Source organism: Thunnus maccoyii, chromosome 9 (assembly GCF_910596095.1).
Source record: "Thunnus maccoyii chromosome 9, fThuMac1.1, whole genome shotgun sequence".
Lineage (NCBI taxonomy): Eukaryota > Metazoa > Chordata > Actinopteri > Scombriformes > Scombridae > Thunnus > Thunnus maccoyii.
The window spans coordinates 14,978,631-15,000,531 of NC_056541.1; the positions used below are offsets into that span (position 1 = coordinate 14,978,631).

General features: G+C 40.6%; 1 protein-coding gene across 1 annotated transcript; it reads right to left on the reverse strand.

Moving 5' to 3' along the window:
* Window positions 1–7,262: 7,262 nt before the first annotated feature.
* On the reverse strand, window positions 7,263–21,212 carry ercc6l2 (excision repair cross-complementation group 6-like 2). Its single transcript, XM_042422012.1, has 20 exons — window positions 20,782–21,212; window positions 19,953–20,386; window positions 19,657–19,773; window positions 19,266–19,459; window positions 19,013–19,106; window positions 18,637–18,704; window positions 18,266–18,473; window positions 18,020–18,160; window positions 17,417–17,533; window positions 17,205–17,324; window positions 17,050–17,121; window positions 16,134–16,279; window positions 15,822–15,917; window positions 15,515–15,614; window positions 15,170–15,322; window positions 14,668–14,751; window positions 12,074–13,100; window positions 11,827–11,981; window positions 10,293–10,450; window positions 7,263–8,839 (listed from the first exon to the last, which is right to left on the reverse strand). Exons 1-20 carry the CDS (start codon window positions 20,807–20,809, stop codon window positions 7,531–7,533), a joined length of 4,821 nt encoding a protein of 1,606 aa, XP_042277946.1. The 5' UTR covers window positions 20,810–21,212; the 3' UTR covers window positions 7,263–7,530.
* Between the last annotated feature and the right edge of the window lie 689 nt (window positions 21,213–21,901).

Below are 21,901 nucleotides of genomic sequence, written 5' to 3' on the forward strand. Positions count from 1 at the left end.
CAATGTAAAGACATTTCTTCTCAAAAAACGTCTGTCTTTAAATAAAGTTATGATTTTGAAGCTGTTGACAAACGTTTTCTCTCATTTAAATGTTGTAATGAACTGAATATTGTAACTTGTGAATGTATAGTATTATTATTAGATAGTGTAGTATACAGTACTATGTTTTATGTGTTTTTTTTGTTCTGTTTTGGGTAAGCCACCCTCAGGGAAGCACCTTTATGAATAACATTCTTTTTTGCAATTATTAAGGTTTAGAGTGATTGATACTTCCTCCTCCACTATTTTTAAAAATGTTCAGCTTCCTCTTTAAACCTCTGCTTTATTCCAAATATATATAAAGTATTGTCTGACATTAGAGAAACAGAAATTTCCCATTCAGGGGCATCATAGACCCAGAAGAGCACAGTATCGCAACTTCTTGGCAGTGAGGTGCAAATTTTGTCTCAAATGTTGTTTTGTTTGATTTACTTTGAATTTTGCTATGAATCATTGGCTTTTTGTCATTTTATATATTTGTGAATACAGTATGTCCCTCAACATATTTAGATGTTGAATAAGTAGAAAATATGAGGTCAAATGCAACTGTAGTTGCTTGTGAGATGTTTTTCATGTTGGTACATCTTCAACTTTTTTTTCTCTTGGTGATAGACAAAAATTATGAGATCATAACAAATCTTGAAATTTCATTCACCAACCACACCCACATCAGATACAAAATTTAAAAAATATATCCAAATATATAATAATAATAATAATAATATATAAACACCCTCAAACCTTTACTACTATAAACATTCCAAACCATGTCTTTCAACAGGTATTACATGTAATAAACTAGTTAATGTTTTCAAAATACATTTTCATTAATATTAGCCTCAATTCTTTTGTCCTTCAATGAAATGAAAATTACACACCCTGGCTGACAAATGTGTTCCCCATAGTCATAGATCTTGTAGGAGAATATGAATGATAATGAGTCTGGCGTCTTATCTGCTTAACTGGAGGAACCGTCCTGTTCTGCTACTCACCTCCGCACACACACACACCACTGTAACACAAACACACCTGTAACTCTCATTAGAACCTGCCTCTCCCCTCTCAGATGGAGGAAACATTTGATCAGATGAATACACCACCAGACGACTTAGTTGTGGTGTCTGTCACCATTCTGATATCCACAAAACCAGTTGGGGCGGAAGAGAATTGATGAGTTCCTACCTGGGTCCTGAGAAATGGGAATACACACACAGGAGACCTGGGTTTGATAGCCGGCTGCTTACAGGATGATGTACAGTGTTTAAAGCATGCACAAACTTTCCCTGATAAAGATCCGTCCATGTACAGTACATATGCAGATGCAGACACACACAGACCATTTGAATTAGTATGTGCTACCGAGACATCTGACCTAAAAGAGTCACTAATCATGGGGTGACCGGACTGTTTAGACAGCCATGATGAATGATCCTCCCCATGAGAGATAGTGCAGGGAATAGGAAATGTGGCTTGAGAAAGAGAGAAAAAAGGAGGGAGGTCAGAGTCACCGTGAGCTTAGATGATCCATGCTTGGCCTGACTTTGATAAAAGCAAAAAAGAATTAATTTCACATGAGGATAAGCTTTTATTTACCTCATATGATACCTAATAAAACAGTTACAGCACTTGTGCAACAATCAAAACCCTGCAAAAATAAAAACAAAAGTACAGACAAGAAATGAAACAACAAACCATCATAGTCTATTGTAACACTGTAGGTGTAATAAGATATAAATGGACACATGGATCTTATTAAAGTTAAGAAAAAGACTATAATTTATGTTTGTTTGTATTATGGAATTGTGAACTTAAATATTTCACCTTCTTTAGGCAAGTTAACTAAGCTATTTTAGTCTTTTGGCACTGATATTTATGTGAATTGTAAATCTAATATATTTTTAAAATTGATGAATGTTAATCTGTAAGTGCTTAATGTTTGACCTTCCAATAATTCAGTCAGTTAGTGTTTGTACACAGCATGTGTATGCCTGATACCTGTAAAACTCATATGTTGGGAAAACATCAGTATTTGAACATTTCATGGAGCAGACTGTGTGCTCACATTCTGTTCAACTTGAGATGTTGACATGAGCAGCTCCTATTTGTCTGATGTGTCTCTAACATAAAATGACATGGTTTTATTGTCTTTTTCAAAGGTAACTGAAACACCTACTTTTTGAATTGCTATCAGTAGTGTAAGTATCGCCATTGCAGCTGTGATTTAGAATTAGATCTAGAGTAGCTTAAATTGTCCATACAATTTGTGTAACATAATATAAAAACATGGTTTATGATGACATTAAAATGTATTCATGTATGCAATTATACATGTTCACTGTGTGGTTTCTTATATTCCTGCAATCATTTTAACACTCAATATGGCCACTAGAGGGCACAAAATGCAAAGGTTTCATAGCTCTTTTTGATAGAGGATTGGATCTGCAGCAGGCAGAACACACACACACACACACACACACACACACACACACACACACACACACACACACACACACACACACACACACACACATGCACTGTATTTAACCAGGCTATTTCCAATTCATGATGTAAGTCTGTACCCTATCAAAAACTGTCCCTGTACTTTGGTAAGTGAAGAGACTAAATGACCAAGCACTGAACATATTCCTGTAGAGCTGATGGGACATCTTTACATCACACTGTACAAAGGAGAAATGTGTTAAAAATACCAGTTTAATTGAATGTGATGTCACTACTCTCCACCACTGGGAATTTCCAGGAGGTGTCTGTGATGTTCGTATAGCTGCACCTCCTCAGTCTCTGTGTTTGTGTGTGTGTGTGTGTGTGTCACCTGCAGCCGAAATTAAAAGTTGTTTATCCTTGTTGCACAAGAGCTGGGACTTTCCTCACCTGGGGTGCTCTTCAATTTAGTGGTGCAAACACATTATGACACCTTTTAATTTACTATTTTCAAAGCCTCCCTGACATCAAATGAGGTTCTCAGAGTTGGTAAGTTAATATTACCTCTTTCATAATAGCAGGTTATACAGCCAAGAGGGCTCTCCTCTTTTACAGAGCATCAATGTGGGAGAGCTTCTCTTCTACATTCACAGAATAATGGTTTTACCATCAATGGGATCATATTTTAGCACAAATATTCAGTGAAAGTGGCTTCAACATGTCTAACGCCTCTAGCAGATGAGAGATTCATTAAAGAAGGGGTCAATGGAAAGTCATCGTTTTCATTTCACTGGATGACCATGGATCATGTGGGTGGTCAGGGCTCCGAGGACGGTCTCCATATGCAGATTGCGTGTGTGTGTGTGTGTGTGTGTTTGAGTAGGGGAAAGAAAAGGAGAGAGGTGCTGCCTTTGAGGATGCTCCCTGTGTGACTCCTCTCTCCTCCCTGGACACTGCTTGCTTGTTGTTTCAGTAAACAGAAGGGTCCAGAGATGATCCAAGACAAGCACACAGCCACCGCAGCCCACCCAGGAGCCAAGGTCAGGACCACTAACCTTCAGATACATACACACTCTAGTACACTGAACCTGCCCTGCAAATAATTTTCCAGGTTGACCCAGGAGTTGGAGTTTAAGACTGGAACTTATTCACCTTAATGCTTAAAAAAAATCTAATCTAACATGATAAATCAAGATAGCAATTTTACCCCCATCACTGGATAAGGCTGAACTCCCAATAAAAATATTTGAGTTAATCATCTAAAAGCTATAAAACCCCAATTGCCAATTACATATAGTGCACATTTTTGTTTCCATATTCCCTTCAGTGGCTTTCTCTCTCTGAATGTTTTCCATTTCAAGAATGTGCTGTGCTTGTCATTATGATATACTCCTATAAATATTTCAATATTTATACTAGCAGACATACGCATGTGACATAATTACCACCTTGTCTCTCAAACTTTGTCCCTCAACACATGGAGATTCATTCTCACATAGGAGTTTTAGGGGTAATTATTTCTCACAGGAGTAATAATACCCACCACTCTCCTATGCAGGACGGAGGTCTTTGAAACTCAAGAAGATAATTCCGACCCTTCATCTTCTCCAAAAGAGCTGGCTGTCAGGGACGGGCTGCACTGTCAGCAAGGGAAAGCAAACAAGACAGAGGAAGAGGCAGAGAGGTGAATGGAGAATGGAAGGTAGGGAAGAGAGAGAGAGGTAAGAGAAGAAGAGGTTCAGGGGGAGAGATGGATCGAAAAGGGGAAAAGAAAAGGCCAGTGACTTCTCCGACAGCCCAGTGCTCACATATGGCTAGGCTTTGCTTGTATAGCCTCACTTCAAGGCGAAGGGCCCTGCAAACATAAACAGTAGAGAGGCTGCAGCTGGAGCAGGGAGGCAGCCGCTTGCTTACCGAGACCTCTCTACACTAAACAATGGATCAAGTGACGCACGGGCCTTTGGCAGTGCAACAGAGACTCAGGCGGCTCAGAAAAGCCTTTCTTCCGTACGTTTATCTCTGCTCTCTCAATATTTACCCCATGGGAAAACACACAATTTTCCATTCCTTTTGTTCTGAAAGGAGTAAAAGAATGGACCTCCCTCCATCTCTCTCTCTCTCTCTCTCCCACCTTCAAGACAGGAGAGGGTCAGAGAGGACAAGTGTCTTTTTGAGCAAAATTTGGAAATGTGACTCCTATTTTCATCTACTCTGTGTTGAATTCGATCACTTACTCACTCCTACAGCTCTGTACAGGTGTTGGGAATGAATAGATTTGAGTGGTGAGTTTTGCACAGCCTCTCCTTCATTGAAATTCACACGCACGGTCTATTTCCAGCCGTGTTGCGAGGGAAACAAAATGAGGATTAGTCTCTCTTACTGTGTGCGTTTGTGCATTAGAAACTTAGTTTGTGTGTGTGTGTGTGTGTGTGTGTGTGCATCTGTGTTATATCTCTTTTATGATGGGGCACAATGGGGAACGGAAGGGCCCAGGAGCCAGTGAATTAACCCAAATTACAGCTAACAGTTGCCTGGGTAACTGGATAGGAATGAGGGGCAAATGGTGTGTAATTTCCTAATGAAGGTGGTGGTGATGGGGGGGGGGTTCTTCTTTTTCGCATTTAGAGACCTCCTCAGCCTGTTACCGTAACAACAGGAGGACTCTGAGCCCCCCTATCATAATTGTTTGCTTGCTGAGTCACCTAAAAGTTTTTTTTCACAGGCCTTAGATACAAACCATTTACTCTGTTCCCTCATAAACACCTATGATGCCGAGTTACATACAACTTTTTAATGACCTGAGATCATTACACACTAATGATACATGTTTCCTGAGTTGTTATGTTATGTATGCATTTGCACAAAACCGGAGTTCTCCATAAGTGACAGTTTGCAGATTTTCTTAACACGTTGCAGAGTCATCGTATGGAAACCTGAGCCAGAGACAAGACGAGGCCCATACAGGCTCCAGGTCAGCATGGGTCAGCACTCATTCACAGCTTTTTACTAATCAAATCAAACTAGGTGTCACAGTCTGACTTCTGCAAATAAACCCGCAAGGCCAGGGCTGTCTCTCTGCCGCTCCTTCTTACCGTCTAGTTTATAACAGACTCACAGACACCCACGTTATTGTGGCAGGAAATGTAAACAGACTTCTCACCCTGGCCTTGACAAAAAGAGACAAGACGCTAATGGGAGACCTGGAAAAACACGCACGTCTCTTTGGTGGTATTTCACACGACCCCTTCTAGGTGTGGGGAAACCGCACCACACGGCATGTAATGAAATATAAATAATACAATTATCAGACTGACTTCAGACATTGTCACAGATCACTCATGGCGGTTGTACGTCTCACTCCAGATCCTTAGCAGAATGCTGCAGTTAAGAGTTAAGGATAAGAGAGCTTTGTTTGCCACTGAGCCATGTTAGCTGGCCTCCATTAGCCTCCAACCACCGTCAGTCAGTTGGTGAGCCTTTCTATTGTCAGTCAAACGCTAAGCCTCTCTGCTATCTCACTTGAACCAGACTATGACTACAAAAAGGCCGATAGGGATCTGCAAATCTCGGTTGCGGGTGAAACAGAAAGAGAAAGACAGAGAGGGAAGGGTTTGGGGTAGGGAAGAGAGAAAGGGCTTATTATTCTCTTCTGTCTGCGATTTGAACAGGTGTGACGGATGTGTGGCCTGAATGTGTGTGTGTGTGTGTGTGTGTGTGTGAAGATAGTCATGATCTACCACCCAGAAGGAATACATGCCCCCCCACCCCCATCCCCACACACACACACACACATACATAGTATTGCCTAGCTGCATGCCCTGTTGAGGCATGCACTCTTTCTCTTGTTTTTTGATAGCTATCAGCACTTTCTCATTTCTGCTAAACAAAACATAACACTTAAACAGAGCAGCTCTCTTTGGGGTTCTGCTTACTTCAGTGCAACAGCTGAAAGAGGTCAAACACAGCTGTGGGGTTCAGCACACATGCGCACTCATGTGCAAGCACACACACACACACACACACACACACACACACACACAGTAAGAGCTTACTTTGTTTTCACTTAAGAGCTAAGCTATGAGTTTTATATTTTAATTACTTTTTTTTTGGTTTTTTGGGGTTGTGCAAATAATTCCGTCAACATATCAGAGTTTGAGACACTGGATGGATGGATAGGTGGGTGTAATTACTACTCCCTCCTCTCCAAGCTTGTTGTTATTTCACTAATAGCGCAGCAGCTCCCACTCTGAGGGGCGTTTAAGGCACAACTGAGCCGCACCGCAGACTATCAGATTACTGCACAGAGAACTGTGTAGTCCATCTACACAATATCTATACACACTGTTGTGGGGAGAGGGAGGCAGTGAGGGGGTTCAGAGTGACGGAGACGTAACAGCCATTAAGAAGTATTAAGTGATAACTCTGCAGGGCCACCAACAGTCCCGGGGTGGCACTCATGGTATCGGATAACAGTAATGGCTAATGCCCACAGCGGGTTGGGTTTTCTTTGTCAAAACATCCACTTAACATCGTATCAGAGGCAGAAGTTGAGACGGTGACACTGACCTTTTACTACATATGCGCACAAGAGGCCTAAACACATTTATATCAATTATTTGTTACACTCTTGTAACACTGATATGTTACTTATTTAGAATTTACTGCTGTGATTCATCTGGCTTGTTTCCACTTATTTTTATATGTATAAATGTCTCTGCGATGAGAAATTACAGTCTTTCACCAGGGGTTGTGTGTGGTAATAATTTCCATACAATCTACACAGGTTTACATTCCAAGAGTGATGAACATGTTGTTTATTCAAGTAACACTCGACATTATGCCAGTAACTCACTAATTGGGTTAACACAGAATGTTTTCATTATTTCATTAATGGTAGAAATAAAACTTTTTTTAAAAAAACATTTAAAAAGGTACAGATGATAGTATAAAATCTTATTTCATAGTATTTGTCTTTATAAACCGTTCATTTAGAACTGCAAAACTAGTAGACATCTAAGAACAAATTTAACACAATCTAAAATGTCTTCTGTATTATTTCTTCCACAGAAACTTCTCGTTAGTCTTCCACAGACTCTTGCTCCCCTCCCCTATAGACCGAGTTCTAGCTGCAAAGTTTGTGTTGATGCAAACCCTCTGCACTTCTGCCAGATCTGTCAACCTGTTGATACTCTCTTCATTACCCTCATTCAGGATGTCCCAGAAGTCTTTGCGGCTGCCCTTTGATGCTGTCTGGTGTGTAGGTGGTGGCGGTGATGTGTGTGAACTTTGAGAGGACAGAGAGTCTCGTGCACCAGGATCAGTATTAACAGCATTTCTGGATGGAGGTGTGGCAAGACATGTGTTTGCTGACACTGAGGAGGATGTAGCTGGTGTTTTTGGGGATCTGCTCTGCTGTGCACCCCTGAGCTTGGGTTTTAACAAGTCGTCGAGGATTGAGGTGTCTCCTAACAGATCTGTGAGGAGGGAACGGTGACTGGAGATAGATGGGGCCTGTTCTGGAGGGGAAAGGGCTTGAACATTTACTTTCTTCCCTTGAAAAGTTTCACTAGTTGTGGAAGACGATTTTTGCTCTCGCTCCGCTCCCTGTGCTGTGGGTTTAGACAATGTGGTGGACCAGTCATGGCTGAGGTCCAGAGAAGAAGGAGTATCTGTGTCTTCGTGGATCAGGAAAGCAGCAGCCTCCCCGGGCCCCAGACCACTGCTGCCGGCCCGATCCACGCCAAGACCACCACCAGCTCTGAAGGCTCCAGAACTAGAAACACTACCCCTCTTTGTCCTCTTGTGTCCTCTGGCACTGCAGACCGTCTCCTCCTGCTCCTCTGACTCAGGACTTGGAACATCACTTAGAGCTTCTAGAACATTCTTGTGTGGGTTCGTTTGCTTTTTCTGGGGTTCTGAACCACCTTTTTTAGGCTTTATCTTGGGTTCCGGAACATCATTTTGTGGGATTTTTGGCTTCTGAGGCAGAGAAACATTGCTTTGTAGGGTTCCAGGCTTGGTCTGGGGTTCCAGATACTTCTGAGGGTATTTAGACCTCTTCTTGGGTTTAGGACCATCCTTTTGTAGGGTTCTGGTCTCTGTGTGAGACTTTGTGGCAGCTGTCTGAGGTGCTGCTTTGGTGGATGGTGTGGAGGTAGCAGTTGAAGAAGAGGAAGTCAGCGCTGAATCATGATGTGGGAAGTTGTTTGTGACTGTGTTGGCCAGTTCTGGATGGTTCAGTGAGGTGTAATACAGCCGTAACCAGGCCAGTCTCTGGGTTGAGTTGCTTCTCAGAACCTCCGATGCAAATTGATGGACTGAGGGAAATTTTAATTTTGCCGCCATCTCCTCCAGCTGCTGCCTACACACAAGCACACAAAGGACACATAAAGGGATGTGAAAACACATAAATGCATAGAAAAATTCTCAAATAATGAAGATAACAAGATGTTTTTATAACTAATATCACCTGCTAAAATCCTGTGAACTATTCAACACGTTCAGTTAGTCTGAGGCTAGAATTTGGCACATGTGAGCGCACTGTAAGCTACTTACTTACACCGTCTTTAAAAAGCCACAAGGCCCATACTATTAATCAGATATTCTGTGGGTCTGTCAAGCTTAGCCTAAGATGAATAGTTCTCCACATATTCAGGCTCATATCCAGACAGTCATGCAGTATGAGGTGTTTTTCCTGAGCTCCTAGGCAGTCATTAAAACTTTGGTCTAACCAGACTCAGGGACAGAAATACTTCAAAGTCACTGGTGGTGCAGGAGCATTATGGTGGTGTTATTACCATTTGTGGCTTTCACTGGAAAAACAATAAATAAAAGTAACGGCAGTAAAACCCGACGTGCATGTGGATTTAAATCATTAAACAGCAAGGTTAATTGAGGGGATATCAATATAACTAGTGTGTATTTTCGCTCCCTGGTGAGCCTCTGGGCAGAGATACAGTCTTCCCCTTGGGGTGTGAGATTGGAGACACAAAGGTGTCTGTTTATGAGTGTATTTTGAGAAGTAGGGGGCGGAGGTGATGCAGCATGACAGAGCTGTGTATTTGAGTACAGTGTGTCCGTATGTGTGCGTAAATGCTTATTAGGACGTGTGTGTGTGTGTGTGTGTGTGTGTGTGTGTGTGTGTGTGTGTGTGTGTGTGTGTGTCAGTGTGGGTTTGGAAGTCCTCGGGCAATCATTTTTGGTTCGTCTCAGGAGGGCTGTGGTTGTGGAGGGGAAAACTCCTGCACTGTTGAGCCTGAACACAACTGGGTAATCTTTGGCATGATGCTGGGAAATAGGTGGAAGGGAGAGCTCAGAGGTGGTCTGTCTCTCTCTCTCTAAACACACAACACACACACACACGGAAACACACAACTCTTGATGCCCAGGTGGGGGCGCTCAACATCATATCTGCGGTGAGTTTTGGCCCACTTCCCTACACTGCCAGGAATTCCTCTCTTCTTTCCTTCCCTCCCCACAACTCCACTCGTTACACCACTTTCTCCTCCTTTCATCCACTTGCCCACTTTATTCCGATCCAAACTTTTTCTTCTTTCATCTTTTGTTGCACACTCTTTTATCTAAAGTCCTTTTACTTCTCCAAGTCTACCCATCACTTAATTATTTTCCATCCAACCCTCTTGTAGCTTTGCTTTATTCTCTCATTGGATATCCATCATATTTCATCCTCAACTACCACACTTTTTTTTCCTTTCTGTCTTCCTCTCTGCTTGTTTGTTTTATCTTAACTGCTATAAGCTTCTCTGCTCTGTTCTTGTCTCTTAACTTCATCCTCTCTGACACGCTTTCAGTACCTGCGTATGGCCTCGGGAGTTTCTCCAATGATGAAAGTGGTTTGTCTGGTGTGGTGTACACTCTTGTTGGTGAAGGTTATCGAATGGTCCACACTTGGTTCCTCCGGTTTGACAGTAGCAGGGTAGGGTGGACTGTCTGGCAGGCTTGACGACAAGCTCTGGTACAATCAAACAAGTTTTATTAAAAGTGAGCGTGAGTTTGAGTTATTTCTTCCTCAGGCTATGCATTACAACACCTCTTAGCTAATCATGGAGAAACTAAAATTCCATAATCACAAAGCATTCTTTCTTTTTTTCTGAAAAAGTCTTCTGTGTCATAGTTGGGACATAGCAGTGGAAACAAGTTGAGAACACAACAATGACACAATATCACCTTCTAGGTTGATATGGTGAACTTTTAGCAAACAGTTGCTCATTTATACATCCAGCAGTTATGAGGCAACATTATCATTCATTATGGCTTGTGTTCCTGGACACCTGGCAAATGTATGTCCAATATTCACTCTTTTGGCTCAGTTTTTGGTCCTGAACAACACATCTGGCTCTTTAGCAGCTAGATACCCCACTTTATGTTCACCCCCTAGTCCATAATTTTGTCCATTTGCCTTTGGTGCTGAGCAGGGAACATACAGTGAGTTAGTTTTTAGAGCTTTTTCTCTGAAAACAGCTGCCTGCTGCGACTGAAAATGACGCAATGAGAGCGGTGAGAGTGAACTAAAACAGTCATGTTGTGGGCCAGACAGGTTAACAATGAGCAACTCGCTATAAAGCTCGGGAACGGAGTGGAGCTGCTCAGTCGAGTGATAATTCTTTATAGGTTTGATAAATTATTTTAAAAATATATGATTGAAAAAAAAATATAGCTGCTTTAAGAAAATCAAATATCTAAATCAATTTGTTTTACATACAGCTGACGTTGATGAACTTACAGTAGGAGTGGCAAAAACACATCAAACATTATTACATAAAGGGCTGTTTACCCATAATCACCCAAAAACCTATTAATTTCTCTTATATGGAGTTATCATTCAAAATGTATAATGATTGCTGAGTTTAGACATGTGTTTTGTGGAGATGTCAGCAAACAGCTCAATAAAACAGAGCAGAGTGATATTTGGTTTGTACCTCACCAAATAATTACATTTAAAAAAAATAAATAAATAAATAAAATTTACTTCAAACACATCTATCCCAGAAATCTAATGAAGTTATTCACAGTAAGCCACAGACCTCACTATGAACTTTTTGTATTTCTGTTATGTTGCATTCTTTGCAGGCTTGTGATGACATGAAAGTGGATGAAATCATGCAGCATTATGATGCTGATATAGGCAACCTACTCAACTGCAAGCTGATTCTGCACAGTCATATCCAGTTGCCAGGCATAGGCGTAGAAAACAGGTCTTAATGACACTGTTTACAGTGAGATCTGTGGATTATTGTAATACTGACAGATGACAGATACAGTACAACCCCAATATCATATGTTTGGAGAAGCAGTGCGCTAAACCAGTGTTATGAGTGTGAACTGTACCTCCTGGGTGCTGAGAAGGTGATTAGCTGGGAGCTGAGAATACATCTTTCGTTCAAACACATCTCGTACAGCGGCTCTACTGATCCGTTCCTCCGCTTTGCTCCCGCCCACAACACGTTGGTTAGAGTGGGTATACACCACCTCTTGTACACCGCCTTTAAACCAAAATACGTACCATTAGCATGCAAGTAGATTCATTTAAACTTTCTGGCATATATGAAAGTGACAAATAAGCACTGAATCTGACCTAGCACACTGTCAATGGTTCTATCCACTCCTTTGGATGCCGGGGATTTCTGACTTCTCAGATGCGTAAATGAAACAGCTTTGGATGCCTCTGCTTGCTTCTCTGTGCTTGTCCTGTCTATTGTTGCAGATCTGGATCTATCCGTCTGTGGAGATGTAAAGTGACATCCTCTAGATCTCCCTTTCTTAACAGGAGTGTACTCATCCTCTGAAGATGTAAAAGTCTCTATGTCCTCTGTGTGTTTGGATCTGGCTTTGTGCCTCACACTAGCGCTTGGCCTCTTTCTGTTGTGGTCTTCTCTTCCTCCGCTACTGTGTGAACTTAAAGCATCCTTTTTAGGGCATGTCATTGCATCTATGTCCAAATCCTCAGATTCATCTGAGTAACCCTTGAATTGGTGCACTTTGGGAACTAGGGTTTTGAGCTTGTTACGTTTCTTTCTGTCTGGTGAGGAGTTTTCATCACTCTCCTCATCCACTATAATTTTCTTACATGTCCAACCTTTCTGGACCAGACTCTTTCTTACGGCATCATCAGTCTCTTTCAACAGAGAAATCCTCTCTTGTCTCCCACCATCTCCATTTTCTCCCACCCTTGTTCCCAATTTAGGCAGACAAACTGCACCATTCCTTGCACTGGAGTTCTTATTGGTGCCAGTGGAGGTACTGTCCTTATTTCTTGAGTTCCCTTGATCTTTATTGTCTTCGTCAGAGGTGATTTCTTCAACATCTGGACTACTGTCCCCTTCTCCTGACTCTGGTTTTTCTTTGACCGCTTGGAGCAGTCTAGAGAAACCGTGCTGGAGGAGAGTCATTCGACCAGGACCAGTGGCAGCATTCCCACCCCTTGTGCCATCCGCTGCACTATGGTCTGAGGCTTTCCTCCTAAGCCCCTGCTGCTCCTCATCCTCTTCGCTACCACTGCTGAAGTCAAGCACCCCTCTAGGGATCTTTGATGCATCTCTGTTCTCCTTGATTGGTTCATCATTTAGTATAGCGGCATTTGTAGTTGAAGAATCTCCAGGTTCCTTTAATAAAATAGTATAAACAAACAGGTAAATTACATTGAAAAATGAATATGTTTAAAAAACATTTAGCTATGAAATTGCTACAAAAAGCAACAAATTTTGCAGCTCCTTTGTTCGTGCCATCTCTAAATTGACCAGCCTATGAGAGAATTCATTGTGTAATAGAAAACAGATGTTTGCAACAATAAATCATAATAAACATCAATGTGACACATGCCCTCCATTATGATGTAATATGAAGAAGACAAATGGGTCATAGCATTTCCTGGAGTTATATGAATGAGTCTTTATGGGAGCGACCACCACCAGAGATCCAAATTTTACAAAAATTGCGAACTACACGACTCACAACCCAATTCTGCAGAGGTTGTGTGCGAGTGGGTGCTTACACGCCTCAAGCTTCTTTCTGTGCGTGATAAGACACCCCAGTGTATTCTGTATGTTTTCAAAACTCTAAATGGCCTCAGTGGAGCAGCAGCCCTGTAAAAAAGGACAGTGTGCAGCACAGTGCAGCCCTGGCTGGGAACAGGATGATAAGGGGTATCGCTGTGTAAATAAATAGCTGAAAAGCAGAAGATAGACTTCAGTGTGGTCTGCTCCTTCCATCAGGACACTAGGTAATTATATCCAGCTGTTTTACACGGCATCGGAGAGAAAAAGAGAGGCAGACAAAGAGAACCTCTTCCTTGAGTTTCACAAAAATACAGAGTTTAGTGTAAAAATGTTCTTTTTAAGCCAAGTCCTTTAAGTGATACTCTTTTCTTTTGAGAGTATTAAATACCCATCTGCTGTCAGCTTGGAAGGTGGTTGTAAAACGTTTTCTCACTGATAGAGAACAGGAGCCATGGTCAGTCAGTTACAATAGATTCCAATGATGTGAAGTTATCATGACAGGAAAAAAATAATCAAAATGTCCACTGAAACTTTTGAAAACAATCCGCTGTCCATCCATACGCTCAGCATGTTGCAAATACTCATACTTTAAGTAAATACACCACTTCTAGTTTCACTGCTGAAAAATAATGAGGAGCAGTGGTTTAAAAGGTTTCTGTGGGTCTTTTTGTTCACCATATAAATTTATTATAACTGACTGAACCCGAACTAACCACAGCTGTTGAGGAAACTAAAAACTTTATAGCCACCTTTAAAGCCTACAGTGGGGTATTTACTATTGACAAGATAGATTCTACTTATTCTTTCTTTCAAAGTAACATAATTTATCTAATTTTCACAATTCTTTTTAGAGTAGGAGCTGTTTTTTCTTATAAATGGAGCATATCTATTTTGGAATAGACCACTTTAAGAGAGTAGGAGGACTGTAGGGTGAAGAATTATGGGGGAAAGTAACAATCAGAAAATGCAGAGCTAAGGCAGACAAAGTTAAATGAGATTGTGGTGGTGTGTGGGTTGTTTGACTGACAGACAGGAAGGCCCCCAGTTTGAGGTATCCCCTCTTTCACGTGGGAATGGGAGGATGAGTGGGCCGCCTGGGAAGGCAGATGGAGTGAGGGATGGGAAAGATGAGTGCCCCATGTTCTGGGTCTCTGAGAACGGCAGAGTTACTCACGCTAACTCTCTTCGTCTCCTCCTCCTTCTCCTCGCCTGTGTGTGTGCTGGTTGTCATTACACCAGCCTCCACTTGTCCTTCTCGCTAACAGGAAGAACCAAAGTGAGCCACACAAAATATTAACATTTCATCATACAACATCAAACAAATGATGTCAGAATCATCAACAACAGACTTTATCTTTCAGTTTTCATCTTTCTGAGGAGACAAAACATTATTTTTGGCGTTTTAGGCATGTATCTGAAGTATTAATATCAGAAATAACAGTAAGTGCAATATGCTTTCCAAAAAACCTTTTTTTTTTCTTTTAGTATTTAAGGGCCTCCAGCTCATAATCTTGACAAATACCATGACAACATAAGAGTAAATTCTAAACAATAGAAATAAAGTTTTGTTGGCTGTTTTGTGAAACATTGTATTGTGAGTTGAGGCAGTACACTTCAGTCGAACACATCATTAATCCCTAAACCTGCAGTAGTAAAAGGCCCACAGGCAATCTAACCTCTAAAATCTTGCGAGTAAGGCATGTCCCTTGGGTCTGCAGCCTGAAGAGGTTTTTGATCCCAAACAGCTCCCCCTTATGGACACCTTGCCCCTGCACTGCCTCAAAGTACCGCCGCGCACTCTCCTTGCCCATAACTGAGCACTGCAATTGCTGGGGGAAAACATAGAGAAGTAGTTAGAAAGATTACTGAGCACTGAATGCACATTATTGAGCCTAACCGAAAATAAAATGATCTTGTGTCATATAATAGTCACATGCTAACATGTGGAATCAACTCAAGGTGCCACTCAAATGCAGACAGAGACAGTTTCCATAATTGTAATTGTCATAATTGTCTGGTACCTGTTTGTAAACTTGTCTGAGGTAGATAACTTCCTCTACAGTCCCCAGTGAGATCAGTCTGAGAACAGTCACATCCTTACACTGGCCAATACGATAAGCCCTGAAAAGACACACAAACATATACACGTAAATATTATTATTACAATGACTGGACATTTTGATATACACTGTATGTGACAGCAATCAGCAAAGAATATGAATAGAAAGGTAATACTAGCAGCTTTGGTGCTTCTTGAAGCTAGCTGAGGGAAGATACAGTACGTTAAAACATTAAAAACTGTTAGTTCAGACATGGCTAACAACGTACCTGTCAATAGCCTGGAGATCATTGGCTGGGTTCCATGTTGGGTCAAACAGTACTACCACGTTGGCCCCTACAAAGTTTAGACCAAGACCACCCGCCCTGACACGACAAAGAGTCAGTTGTTAGCAGGTTTTGAATATATTAAAATAAGCACTTACTGTTGGAATATAGATAAATGTAGCAGCCCTAATTGGTATTGCAAGGCCTTAATTCTGCATTAAAGCACCATTTAAGGTTTGTAATGTACATATAAAGCACAACAACAGGCTATTTCTTTTATAAAAAAAATTATTTATTATTGGTTTGCATACTAACATGGTGGAAACCAGGCAGAGGTTGATGTGAGAGGAGCTGTTGAACTCTTTGACAATCTGGACTCTCTCTTTGGATTTGGTGGTTCCATCCAACCTGCTGTAGTCTAGCCCTTCAGCCATGCAGTAGCTCTCCAGTACATCTAACAGCTGTCAGGTTGAAAACACAAACAAACAGTTTTGAAGGGTTCAAAACATATGAATCAGCCGTGTAAAAAACTGACAATGTCTAACCTCTGTAAATCTATAATGTGAATGTAGTCATCGCCAAGGCTGAATGGTTTGTATGAAAGATAAAATATAGATGCTAGACAAACAAGTCGAATTGAAAACATACAACATAATGTTCTTGGTTTGTAGGTATATTACAGAGCTAACATTGAACCTTGTGCAATCAATACTGTATGGATTCTATGATTCCCGAAAAAGCAAAACATAGGGCCTGAAAATATGACCTCAGAAGTGTGAAATGTTATCATACTGTCTCAGGTGACAGCAACCATTAGACTCTGCACTGCCAAGTCTAATTATCTCAAAAACTCCCAATTGCTTTCACTTGTAAACCCAAAGGCTTACCTATTAATCCATGTCGTGAGAAAACCATGTCTCCTGCTACCATTTTTTCTGTAAACATGTCATCTGCTCTAGTGCGTGTGTTCAAGCCTGTTGCTGAAAAGCCAAATGGATGTGAATGGGCGTAAAGCTCTAAGACCAACGAGCATACTCCAACTCTGACACCATCTAAAATCCCTTTTAGATTACATCACTGTGAGCATCAAACCATTTTACTGTGGGAAAACATCTCACCCTATTGTCCATCCAAGTCTCAAACAACATATCTCTGCAATCATACATGCAAACTCATTGACACAAGAAATTCAGATTCCAATGCACGCAAAACATCCAGAGACAGCTCTCACCTTAGTTGAGAGAGAAAAAAGAAGCACTTTATCTCTCTTTTGCAGATAAAATTTGAGCAGCTTCTGCAAAACCTGAAAAGAAAGATAAACATGGTAATCTACACTAAAACAGCTTGTAAAGAACTGGTGACGGAGCCTTTGTTCCTGTGCTGTACCTTCATTTTCCCACTGTACATCGGGTCGGACAGGGCCTCAAATGCTTCATCTTTGCATCTTTGCACAAAGTCTGGGAACTTCTGGAATACTTTTTGACAAATGGCACTCACATACTTTTCCTATAAGAATAAATGAGTCGTGTCAGTGAACGAGATACTGTAGATCTGATGATTTAGAAGACAAAATGAGTTGCAGGACTACATGTTCATACCTGTTTCTTGCTGGTTCCTGCAGTGGACTGTAGCAGTGCTGCATGGTTGGCAACCTTCCTCAATATGGCCAAGTAACTAAAGTATAGCTCCTTAATTTTTACACCTTCTGAGTTTGTCTGGAAGAGAGGAAAGTATTATTTAAATGGCCCAATCCTTATTCTATTACCTCATAATTTTGATATAAATTCAAATGGATATTGGATGGGTTCCTCCCTGCAATGAAATGAAAGAAACTGTAGCAGACTCCTGTGTTGGGTTTTGAATTTCACTATAGTACCTGGTGTATAAAAAGTACAAGTACAGTAGATATTTAAAGGGTCAGTTCACCTAAATTCAGTAAAGCATATTTCCCCCTTATTTACCTTGCTCAAAACATTAACAAAATAATTAAGTTAGGTAAATTAGTATAGAATATAATTTGTATATTTTGTCTGATTTAGGTAATTTGACCCTTAAAGCTGGAGTGCAGGACTTTTGTCTCCCCCTTCTGGCGGTGAGAGTAATTACAAAAACACTGTCAACACCTTACATCATAGGCTACGCCATAGCCTACTCTGTTGCTACTGTTGCGACTGTAAAATGGTAAATAGGGGTGAACTAACTTTATAGCAACAGCTTCTTCGGGTACGTCCACTTTGACAGTCACATTTCTCTGAAGACCTCAGCAGCAATGTCACATCTTCAGTGTCCAGTACCGTCTGATATACTGTGCGCTGAAAGTTGGTCAAAGAGCAATACACCACCTAGGACAAAACCCAACAGAGCAACATAAACCTTCACCTGATTATTGTCATTATGGAATACTATAAAGTAGATGGTGAATGTTTCCAGAGAACAACCAATCCTACCCTGTCATCCTTCTTAGGCAGTTGTTCCTTGATCAGAGATTTAGTCCTTCTGAGAAACCTGTGAGAAATCTTCTTCACCAGGGCTTTGACAGTCTTCCTCCCTATGGCTAGGGCACGTTTTGTTGCATTGTGTCTCTGCCCTTGTTCAATGGGATCTGAAAACTTGCTCTTAAAATGTCCTAAGCTGCCAAGACAACTAGGTATGGCCCTGCACAGAATAACAAACACAATGCTTAACAAATAAAAATAAAAAAAATACATTAAAAGCTAAAAGGGATGATTTGGCTTTGAACATTGCTTCCATAGCAGAGAAAGACATGTTTGAAATATGCTTTTAAATGTACAATTGAAGCAAAAGTCTCTGGACTCACCAGTCCATGACGCACCACAGTTCCTCAAGGTTGTTCTGTAAGATGGTACCAGTGAGGCCAACTCTGATCTGACAGAAATATAAGTAAGAAGCTACCATGAAAACCAAAGCCTAAATGTAAAAATAAGCAGTGAGCAGTTGAATACACTATAATGGTGGCATATTTCAATTCCTTTTCAATACAGTGAAAATAAGAAGAGCCTGAGTACAGACTCTACACTTGAAAGAAATCGCAGAGAAAAGGGCGCCAGTCTTGTTGACTTCCTTCCTCCATCATCAGCACACTCCAGAAGATCCACACACTCTAGTCATTACTAGTTACACACTAGTTATAGTGTCCCCCCTACAATACAAACATAAACACAAAGCTCTCAGACCTGACATTTCAGATCCTTCATGGCCTGAGTGATCTGGGAATTTGGATTCTTTATCTTGTGAGCCTCGTCCACAATCACAGCAGACCAGTCTATGCTGCGAGGAGGGCAGAGGTAACAAAAATCCATTACTACAACAGAAACTAATTCATCAAGACTTTAGCAAAATAACATCATGGTTTAACATGCATGCACACAGAAAATGTATCATTTATGATATATGATGCTTTTGTGTGCTGAGAATGTTTCTTCTTACTTATTAAACTGGTCCAGACAAAGTCGAAGAGTCTCGTAGGTGGTGAGAGCGATCTCAATGCGTCCCTTCTTGATGCGAGCCAGCTCCTCCTCTTTCCTCAGCCCGTGGACCACCACACACTGGAAGTGACCCCATGTGTCCAGTTCATCTTTCCAGTTATAAAGCACTGACAGTGGGGCTACAATCAGGAATACCTAGAGTTGATCACAAAATATACCAAAATCATATTGATGACATGTTCATTCTGATACTTGCAGCTTTTCACTGTTGCAGTCTTAGTCTGAATGAACACACCTGCACCACCTTAAAATCTATTTCTCCTATCAAGACATTATAGGATTTTTTAAAACTTTTTTAACGCTTTATGTTAGCATCTTATTTCAGTACCCACTTTCTTGGGTTTACTCTGCTTGGAGGGAATCTGACTCTGCAGAAACTGAGGTTTGTTGTTCTCAATGTCCTCCCACGTTCCTGTTTTGTGCAACACTGCAGAAAGGAAGCCAATGACCTAAGATAAGATAAAAGAAGTGAAGAAAGACAAGGAGAAAGAGACAGCAATATGAAGAATAAATAAACAGCACACAGGACAGAGAAGGAGAAAGAGACAGCAATATGAAGAATAAATAAACAGCACGCATTTTAGCAATTGCTGAAAACAATGGTCTCACAGCTGTTTATACTTTTTACCTGTACAGTCTTGCCCAGGCCCATGTCATCCCCCAGGATACAACCTCTGGAATGGATGAAGTTCTTGTAAATAAACCTGATACCTTCTCTCTGGTAATCCCTCAGGTATCTGTTGATGGTGTAGGGGACTTTGTACCCATCACCCAGCTCTAGAGGGACACATGCCCTGGAATGTGTGACGCTTCTGGCAAACACAGGTTTCTCCCGGTTAAAGTGATTTAAGCCTGATCTCATGAGTTTTGAAACAGGCACAGCTTCCTCTTCTTCCTCCTCTTCTTCTTCCCTCTCCACATCTTTACTACGATCAGTGAACACCACCCATGCGGTGGTATCATTACTGCAAGAGGTGGGGGTCAGTCTCTGGATGGTGGCTTCTCGCAGGGTGCCATCTCTAGGGTCAGAAGCTAGACACCTGTCACCTTCACGCCATGTTGCTGTGAAATCATGTCAACATTTTATTAGGGAACTGTGCTTTTTTAATCAATACTGATACATAGTTTACCAAAGGTAAACAGATAGTAGGGATATTAGTGGAGTTTAAAAGGCATCTAAATGTGTTCTTGTCCTGTCTTTTGTCTTATATAGAGGAAATATTCTTTCAGGTGAGAATCAAGGACGGTTTTCCCTCTATTATGCTCTAATATTAAATCCTTTTCCCATCTAATAACTAATAATCGTATCATTCATCAGCATACATCACACTAAACAGTAACGTTAACTTTTAACGTTACTGCCAGCTGCAGTGCAGAGCTTTACATAACTATGGTTTTGTAAACTTCAGTGACCAACAGGAATGTAGCAGGGATAAGTAAAAACATGTCTTACAAACCTTTTTCTACTGCAGAAGTTGAAGCCATCAGGATACATTGCAAGTATTTCCTCTCGTCTTCTTCTTTTAGAGGAAAAGTCACTGTAGCTTGCTAGCTAACTTAGCTTGATTAGCTTATCTAACATTTACAACAAAGTTAGTGCAACAGAAGTAACAAAATACTGCTCTCGTATAGCGTCGTCCTGAGTTATGTTAAATCCCTCATATTTTGTCTTCCGTTAGTGGACAGTTATCTGCCGACAAGACACTAAACATGACCAGCAGCAGCTCCACTGTAACGTTAGCTTGCTGCATGTTTATCTATTTTCACAAAGACTCCGGCACTTTCCACACATTTCACCGAGTTCAAATAAATTATAGAAAAGCTGCTTTAAAAATTACAAACCGGTATAATACATATTTTTAAATAATGATGTCTCCATTATTTGGATCGATTTTTCGCCACATAGTTCTCACTGTCGGGGGATTGTGTTGAAAGTGCCGCACCGGATTTAAATTAATTTTGTTGAAGAAAAAATATAATAATAAATAATATAAAATGAAATGAAAGTTAATTTAATTTAATCTTTAAAAAAATGAAATAAAGTCTAATGGGAATTCGGCTGAATTAAATTATGTCTGCCCCTCAGAACATATTGAATACTTTTTTTTTAAATAATATAAAATGTGAAATGGTCTGTGACTAGTCAGTGCTCTGATCAGGAGCTAAAATATATCCAAATACAATACTTTCTTTGGTACTTCATGCTTCACCATATGGGAGCTGTACAATACTGGTACCATTTGCATATTTCAATTTTTACACATAGTGCTTTTATACTTTTTATACCTTTAAGTGTTTATTTATTTTGTATTTATTTTTATATTGTTAATTTATGTATTCAGTCTTATACAATGCAGTCATTGCTGTTGTGTTTATTATGGATAGCAGTTAGTCTTGTTGCAAGAATTTAATTGTACAGTTGTTACTCTGAGTAGATAACAAATAATGCCCTTTTGAACTTAAAACTTTGTCATTGAATAAAATAGGCTGTCAATCAATATGTGTGCATAATGCCTGGTCTCATAAAGACACTATTTTACATTTTACTTGACTTTGGGACTTTCAGAAATGCTAAGA

Bases quoted from the DNA above. Each gene is read 5' to 3' on its own strand.
- ercc6l2 (XM_042422012.1), bottom strand. From the start codon at position 20,809: ATGGCTTCAACTTCTGCAGTAGAAAAAG. The intron at 14,752-15,169 runs GTTAGATTGCCT...TCTTCCTGTTAG, and splicing joins TTACTCGCAAGATTTTAGAG to CGAGAAGGACAAGTGGAGGC. The intron at 10,451-11,826 runs GTACAGTTCACA...TGATTGTACCAG, and splicing joins ACCTTCTCAGCACCCAGGAG to AGCTTGTCGTCAAGCCTGCC.